Source organism: Myotis davidii, unplaced genomic scaffold (genome assembly GCF_000327345.1).
Source record: "Myotis davidii unplaced genomic scaffold, ASM32734v1 scaffold1036, whole genome shotgun sequence".
Classification (NCBI taxonomy): Eukaryota; Metazoa; Chordata; class Mammalia; order Chiroptera; family Vespertilionidae; genus Myotis; species Myotis davidii.
Window position 1 is genome coordinate 994,990 of NW_006287260.1, and position 8,699 is coordinate 1,003,688.

General features: G+C 52.7%; 1 protein-coding gene across 1 annotated transcript in view; it reads right to left on the reverse strand.

Moving 5' to 3' along the window:
- The window catches only part of CLPS (colipase), a 2,299-nt gene extending 878 nt beyond the window's left edge, over positions 1 to 1,421 (reverse strand). The window contains exon 1 of the mRNA XM_015560870.1: positions 1,273 to 1,421. Within this exon, the coding sequence (XP_015416356.1) occupies positions 1,273 to 1,356 (84 nt within the window). The 5' untranslated portion in view covers positions 1,357 to 1,421. The remainder of the gene's footprint in view (positions 1 to 1,272) is intronic.
- Between the last annotated feature and the right edge of the window lie 7,278 nt (positions 1,422 to 8,699).

The following is an 8,699-nucleotide window of genomic DNA, read 5'->3' on the forward strand; positions in this document are numbered from 1 at the left end:
CCCGTGGGGAAGGGCGGTGGGTGCAGGGAGGCAGCCTGGGCAGGGCTGCACCACCAGCTCCCTGGGTGCCCTGGAACCATGTCCCTTGCCTCAGCGCTCCCATGGAGGGTGCCCGTGTGGCCCCCAAACGGCCTCCAAGTCTCTGGGTCCCACAGGTCTTTGAGGAAGGAGCCTGTGAAAATGAAGGACCTTCTCCCTGGAAAACTCCTCCCTCCCTGAGGGACCTCTGCACATAATTTCCGCGGGACCTGCCCCCAAGCCCGAGCGTGGCACCCGTTAGGGATCTCTGGGGGAGGGGGGTTGTCCTCGGGGGGAGAGGCGGTGTTTGGGGGGGCGGGGAGAGCGTGGTTGTCCAGGTTGATAGGAAGGGTCCCTCTCCGGTCGCTCGTGTGATGACTGAATGTCCGTGAGGCTCTGAGAACTGTCCGGTCCCTGGGTTGGGCGCTGGGGTTGGAGCCAGTCACTGGGGAAGCTTAAACCCCTGGGCTCTGAGCCAGGCTTTCAGGACGGTGCCGAGGGCTCTATTTTAAGGCCCATGCAAAGAGCTGCATAAGGATGCTGCTACCGGCAAGAAGCAGCCCCAACGACATTTTTTATTTTAGATATAACATAAAACCAGGTCTGCCTACGGAGCCTCTCTCTATCCATCCACGAAGTGGGTACCAGATCCCTGCCCCCGCGCACCCCCTGGTCAGCTGAGACCCTGGGCTGGGAAAGGGCTTGGAGGCCCGTTGACCTTCCTCTGTCTCCCCAACATTGGAGGTTCCGGCCACCCCTTTCCCATCCATCCCCAAGCCTGGAGGCCCTCCCTCTGGGTGCCCCCCGCCCCCAGTCCTCGGACCCACCTTGGCAGAGCACTCGCTGTTCTCGCTGGCCTTGGGCGCGCAGCGGGCCAGGCTCAGCCCGCTCGTCCGGTGGCAGCACTTGCTCTTGATGGTTGTCCAGGTTGATAGGAAGGGTCCCTCTCCGGTCGCTCGTGTGATGACTGAATGTCCGTGAGGCTCTGAGAACTGTCCGGTCCCTGGGTTGGGCGCTGGGGTTGGAGCCAGTCACTGGGGAAGCTTAAACCCCTGGGCTCTGAGCCAGGCTTTCAGGACGGTGCCGAGGGCTCTCGTTTGCACACTCCCTTAGCCAGGCTGGACCACTGCTCTGAGCATGTGCCCAGCTGGTCAGCTTCTCTGGGGCCTCTGGGGAGGAGGCGAGGACAGGGCACGGGCACCTCCAGCCCTGGGCAGCCCCCGGTGGCACCCAGAGGTCAAGAGCCAGCCTTACCAGGTTGACAATGATTCCCCGGGGGTCGGGGACCGCGTAGGCCACCGCCAGGGTGACAAGCAGAAGGACAAGGATCTTCTCCATGGTGAATGGGCACAGCTGGTGTAGGGAGCAGCCAGCAGGTCAGGTGGCAGAAGACAGAGCCAGTTGGGGTGCTGGGGCTATAAAAGGCCCTGTCCACATGTGACCCACCTTCCCCGTCTCACAGGGCTGCCGTGAGCAGAGGCCCAGCTGTGGCACCCGCTTGGGGGGAGCGGGCGGGGGAGGTCCTGATAAGGTAAGTGGGTGGCACCTGGGCACCTGGCTGTGTGTGGGTGGTGGGCGGTGATACTGTGTCATGTGCAGAGTGTGGGTTCTGGGACACTTTTACCCGCACAAGTTACTGAGCAAGTTATCTATTCTGCGTCTCAATTTCCTTATCTGTCCGCTGGAGGATAATTCCAAGAGTTGTAAGGGCTGCCCTGGCCGGTGTGGCTCAGTTGGTTGGGCATCGTCCTGCAGTTCAGTTCCTGGGAGGGCTCATGCCTGGGTTGTGGGCTCCATCCCCTGTAAGGGGTGTGCAGGAGGCAGCCGATGGATGACGTTTCTCTCTCCCTTCCTCTCTAAAAATCAATTAAAAATCTTAAAAAATATATCTGTAAGGGTTAATTGAGTTAATGTGTTATTTATATTATATATTAACAGATAGATAGAGCGCAGGACAGGGCGTGGCGCATGTGAGCAGTGCGTGCTGGCTGCGGCGACTGTTGCTGCCACTCATTCACGTCTAGCGCCCGAGCTCCTCAGCGGGGCTGGGACGAAGGTGAGGGAAGAGAGGCCCCGGGTGTAAGCGCCTCCTTGATTTTCACCCGAAGCCCCTCTTTTCCTGACCCTCGTCCGGCCCTGCTCTGGCCCCACCCACAGCCAGGCACCTGGCATGTCAGACTCGGGTGAGGAGCCCTTCCCAGGCCTCTTTATGTCCCTGTGTCTGGCTCTGGGAGCACCTCCCCCAGCCCCCACCGGCTGTCTCCAAGAGTAGTTCCAGAGGCGCTTAGGAAGTCCTGACGATTCTCTCCAGTTTCCTTTTCATTTCACTTAATACCTGCAATTCCAGCATTTAAGACTCACCCCTTCAGTTCAGGCTTCCCTCGCCCTGGCCCTAGCCAAGGCCACGTGGGAGTGGGGGGAGGTCTGAGCTCAGGGCCCAGGGTAGAGCCTGGGAAGGGTGCAGCTGCCTGAGTGTGCTCAGGTGTGGACAGCGCAGCTTTCCCTGGAGGCTTGGCCAGCAGCCAGGCCCCCCCCCCCCCCCCCACCCCCCCCCCCAGCCCAGGGAGTGGAAATCAGCTCCCCTGGGAGGCCCCAGGTGGGGTTGCTGCAAGCACAGCTTTGATCCGCACAGACATGGCTTCCAAACTCAGCACGAACCAGCTACATGGCCTTGGACAGGGATTTACATGTGTAAGCTCGTTTCCGCCTCTGTCTGAGGAGGGCGAGGGCTCCTTCATTCGGTCAGGATTGATTCAGACCAGGTCTGTGGTGTGACACCATGAATGGACCTACAGCAGGGGTGGGCAAACTTTTTGACTCGAGGGCCACAATGGGTTCTTAAACTGGACCGGAGGGCCGGAACAAAAGCATGGATGGAGTGTTTGTGTGAACTAATATAAATTCAAAGTAAACATCATTACATAAAAGGGTACGGTCTTTTTTTTTTTTTTAGTTTTATTCATTTCAAAGGGGCGGTTCTGGCCCGCGGGCCGTAGTTTGCCCACGGCTGACCTACAGGGTATTCTGCTGAGTGAGATACGTCAGAGAAACACAAATACCATATGATTTCACTCACATGTGGAATCTAATGAACAAAATAAATGAACAAACAAAACAAACTAACTCATAGATACAGAGAACAAACTGATGGTTGCCAGAGGGGAAGGGGGTGGTGAAAAAGGTGAAGGGATTAAGAACTACAGATTGGCAGTTAGAAATAGTCACGGATGTAAAGTTCAGTATAGGGAATATAGTCAATAACATTGTAATAACTGTGTGTGATGCCAGCTGGGCACTAGACTTATGGGGGGGGTCACTTCATAAGTTATGCAAATGTCTAACCACTATGTTGTACACCTGAAACTAATCTATACTAATAAAATGTAATATGCTAATTAGGCCGGACAGCTAAACATCCTTCTGGACGACCTTCTGGACAAAGCCGGGGCTTCGAGGGCCAAGGCAAGCCGCCGGGGCTGCGAGGGCCGAGCCCCTTGCACAAATTTTATGCACTGGGCCTCTAGTATAATATATTTTTTATTGATTTCAGAGAGGAAGGGAGAGGGAGAGAGAGCTAGAAACATCAATGACTGGGGATCGAGCCTGCAACCCGGACATCAAACCCAGGACCCTTCAGTCCACAGGCTGATGCTCTATCCACTGAGCCAAACCAGCTAGGGCTTAAACTAATATAATATTGAATGTCAATTGTAATTGAAAAAATAAAATAAATTAAAATTAACATTTAAATAAAAGATAATGGTGCTCACTTTGGCAGCACATATATTTAAAAAAAGACAGTGTGTATAGAACCCCCATGGAAGTGCCTGGCGCATAGTAGGTGCTCAACCTGAGTACTACCTGCCCTTTCCCCTCCCCTTACATCAAATGAGGGCGAAATATAAGGGAGCAACTGTGGGGGCCAGCCAGGAGGCCCTCAAAATGAGAGAAACCCACCCAATTCCGGAGACACGGAAATAATATTGATTAAAGGAACACTGCCCTTTCTTATTTTTATGGAACTCAGTGGTTAACAACGCTTTCCCGAGCTCCTCCTGGCTCCTTCTGCTCTCCTCCCCCCTTCACCCCAACACTCCTGGGGGCTGAGCCACAGGGAAGCTAATTAAGGTTCCCTTCCCACAGTGAGGAGCTGTTTCCATCTGTGAATGAAGCTGTGAAAACGCACCAGCCTGTCTCCATCTGCTAGCGGCCAGCTTCCCAAAGAAGAGAGAATGGCGTTTTCCCATTAAGAGAGCGTGGGCAAGGCTGTGCTTCCAGACTGCTAAGCAAGAATGAAGTGCTTTCTGTATCCAAACCTCACAGTGTTTGTCCCGGCCGATGTGGCTCAGTGGTTACAGCGTCAGCCCACGTACGGAAGGGTCGCAAGTTCAGTTCCGCGTCAGGGGCATGTACCTGGGTTGCAGGTTCATTTCTCAGTCAGGGTGTGTCGGGGGAGGCAAGTAATCGATCGTCTCTCTCACATCCATGTTTCTCTGTCTCTCTTCCTTCCACTCTTTCTAAAAAGCAGTGGGGAAAAAGATCTTCGGGTGAGGATTAAAAACAACAGCCAAACCTCACAAGGTTCAACCAGCCCTTCCCAATCCAAGGAGTTGTTTGCTTTCGGGGCTCCCCTTTAAAAAAGAACTGAGTTCTGGTTCCCACATGCAGTCATTAGGGTTTTGTTCACAGGCATGAGTGAGAAAAGCCGTAGACCGAGGGAATACAGACTGTGTGATGCCGTTTACCTGAAGTTCAGGAAGAGGCAGAACTAACCCCTGGTGATGAGAGTCCTCAGCTGCTTCAGGGAGGGATCCTGACTGGGAGGGGCGGTGGGGGCCTTCTGGGGTGTTGGGATTGTTCTACGTCTTGATCTGGGGTGTCAGTAGCACATCGCTGCATGTGATGTAGACACTGCCTCTCAGTTGAAAAACAAACAAAAAATGGAGCAAAGTTCTCCCTGGTCAAGTCTTGCCACTGGGATGCTGGGGGTTGGGGTGGTGCCAGGCCTCCTGCTGAGTGGGGTGGGGACGGAGTGGTTTTAAACCTAGAAATGGGGCCAACTCCTCCTGGGTGTCTCCCAGTCTCCACTGTCCACGATGGGCCCCAGATACCCGAGGGTGGGCCTCGGGCCGCCACGCTAGGAAACAAGCCCGTCTTTGCTCCCCGCACAACGGACAGGACAGGGCTGGGCATCTGGCCCAAGCCCCCCTCCTGGGATGCAGCCTGTGCCCAACCGGATGTAGCTCCTTCCCAGCGGGTCTGAGACATGGAACTAGGGAGCCCAGGAAGGCAGTTTGCTGATGAGGAAAAGGAGAAAGCTGGTCAGCAGAGGGAAGGAAGCATGGAGTAGCCCAAGCATGTCAAACTCACGGCCCTCGGGCCGCATGCGGCCCGCAATGAATATTTTTGCTGCCCAGCCAATGTAACGGTATGTGAGAAATGTTTTAATAAAAATTTCATAACTTAAGTTTTACAATATCCTGTTATACATAATTATTAATAATGAACTACAACATTCCCTAATGACTGATCACTATAATCGTGTTGCATTCATTTCCCTTACATGCCTTACCCGCAGGCGCACCATTTCTCTCCACTAACACCAGCAGCAAATATTTTAGCAGCCGATGGCCACGCCATTAGTCTTGAACTGACTTTTTGGTGTGTGCAGCAGGAAATATTTCACTTTTGAGAACAGGGAAAATAGGTTTTATTTGCATTACACTTATTAATTTGTGCAGTTATTCAGTGTCTGGTAAATTAATGTTCAAGAAAAAATATTGATTTTTATTAAAATGTTCTATTATTTTATGTTCATGATTACTCATTTATTCCAGCCCTTTGTATTCAGCATGTCTCTATCGAAATAAACCTATGTTTCTCTGAAAATTGAAGCTTTTGTTTTTTTGCAGCCCACATAAACTTAAACCTCGTTTATTTGGCCTGTGTGGCTGTTCTATTATTTTATGTTAATGATGACTCATTTATTTCAGCCCTTTGTATTCAGCATGTCTCTATCAAAATAAACTTACATTTCTATGACAATTGAAGCTTTTGGTTTTTTTGTGCCTGCAGAAACTTCAACCTTGTTTATTTGGCCCGTGTTGGAGTTTGAATTTGACATGCTTGGCTTAGCCATTCAGGAAGAGGTGGTGGCAGCCATGCCCTGACTTCCTGATGGAGGTCCCGGTCCTGGTTACACACTTGCGTGCGCGCATTCGTTTTTTTGTGCCTGCAGAAACTTCAACCTTGTTTATTTGGCCCGTGTTGGAGTTTGAATTTGACATGCTTGGCTTAGCCATTCAGGAAGAGGTGGTGGCAGCCATGCCCTGACTTCCTGATGGAGGTCCCGGTCCTGGTTACACACTTGCGTGCGCGCATTCAAACACACCCCCTGGCGGAGGCCACCGGCACAGACATCTCAGTTCTGGGAAAGAGCTCACGGCTCTGGGTCAAGGCCAGATGCGTGGCAACCGAGGAGTCAGAGCGGGGAGAGACAGGGATCCCCTCAAGATTCAGGTTCCCCACCAAGAGACTCAGGTTGGCCCAGCTTGTGTCCTCCAAACCCCTCCCTGTGGTGGGTCCTGGGCAGAGCCCTGGGGTGGGCAGCCCCGGAGCCACGTGGGGAGGGGCAGCTCCCCGAACAGAGTGGGGTCTGTTACCGAGAAAAGGGCGGGAATCCGGGCAAACAATAAATGCCTCCTCCATCCACTGCAGGCTGCCCAGCCCACAGACAGCCTTCCTTCCCCACGAAGTAGCTCAAATGACAGCTGGGCGGCACCAGAATTGTAACTTCCCATTTCCTCTGATTATCTAGCCCCGTCTTGTTTAGTGAGGGCGGCAGTGAGGCTCGGCCTGTAGGGTCTTCTCCACCCGCTCTCCTGACCAGGCCCGGATGGAGTGGAGGGAGAGGGAGGGGCCTGGACGGTCTTCTGTGGCTGCTGTGACCATGTCCCTTGTTCTCCCTCACCCTCTGGTCCTGAAGTTGCGGCTCTGTCTCAGTGGGTCCCTCCCTTCAGCTGGAGAAAAGCCTCATGGACCCGCTTTCCACGTTCAAAGACCCACTCCCTGTCGGTGTTGCCCTCACACGCACCGCACTGTCCTCTGTACGACCAACGTGCGTGCCTGGCCCACCTCTCCCCAGTCGCTGCCCAGGGCTGTCCAGGATGTCTTTGTGAGGTCACCCCCTTTTAGCTTGGTCACGACCACATCTCAGGATTCTGTAACTTAGAGGCTGAATTGTAAAGTTAGCCGCCACCAAGAAAGAAGAGAGTTATAAGATACATAAGTACAGGGTGTCCCTAAAAGTGTGTACACACGTTAACAGCTGATAACTCACTCCATTTTCACTCCTTTTCAGGTTTAACTGATTTGAAATGATAGGTGAAGCCAGACTAAGCTTTGAACAGAGAACATTTATCCACCAGCCCTTTTTATGGGGATACAGAACAGATAAAGTTCACACTACAAACTGGCAACAGCTGAGGGCTCACAAACACGGAATGAAACGATTCTTGATGTTTGCGATTCCATATCCTCGTGTTATCAGCAGGGCCTGGACCAGGATGGTCATCAGTTTGAAAACAGGATTTGACAAAGAAAATTATTCATTTCTGTAGATTCTTTTAAATTTTGAAAGTGAACTGTATGTGAATAAACACTGGCTTTATACTCATTCAAAGTGTGTAAACATTTTGGGGGCCCCCCTCCACAGGCATGAAACAGCAAGAAGGAAAGCCGGGTGATGAGTCCCTTCTGCAGATGCTACTGCCTGCGGGTAGTTCTTAGACTTTCACCCCCCACCCCCACCCCACGTGCCTGCTCTCTGCTGACCAGGGTCCGTATGACCCAGACCTTCGATTCCTGAGGCAGCTGGGCTCTTGGTGGGCCTGCCCTGTGTTGGGTGACAAAGTCCTCATTAACGTTTTTTCCATTAACTTTTACACTGGACTTGACAGTAACAGGAGGCAGGCCAGGGGTTATGAGTTCAACACACACTCCTCTCCCTCGTGTGCAGCACCCTTCTCCTCTGGGCACCCTACCAATGTTAGTCCCTGCCCCCCCTTTAAAAATTAAAGTATAATTGACACAGTAAAAGTCACCCTTTGTAGTTACAGTTCTATGAGTTTTAACAAATGCAGACACCATGTAACTACCACCACATCCAATAGAGAGAGCACTTCCATACCCCAAACACTCCCTGGTGCTGCCCCTTGGTAGCCAACCCTGCCACCAGGTCCTGGCACCTACCAACCTGTTTTATTTCCCTCCAGGTCTGCCCTTCCCGTAATGTGATATGCTGAACGCACACATGCTGTTGGGGGCCTGGCTCCTTTTACTGAGCACAGGTGTCAGATCTGCGCCCGCTGTCCCAGGGTCCGTAGATCCTTACGTTACGTTGCTGGACCCGTGGTCACAGTGGCACCGCAGCATGCCTGTCCCTCCCCCTGAGGGACATTTGGGCTATTTCTGAAAAGTTTGGGACAGTTATGAGCAAAGATGCTACACATTCATGCACAGGTCTTCGTGTGAACACACGTTTTCACTTCTCTGGGACGAATACCCACGAAGGAGATGGCCCAGTCTCGTGGCAAACGTTGGCTTCAGTTTCTAAGAGATGTCAACCCGCTTTCCAAAGTGGCTGACCCAGCGTGGGTCCCCACCAGCAGGACTCGGCATCG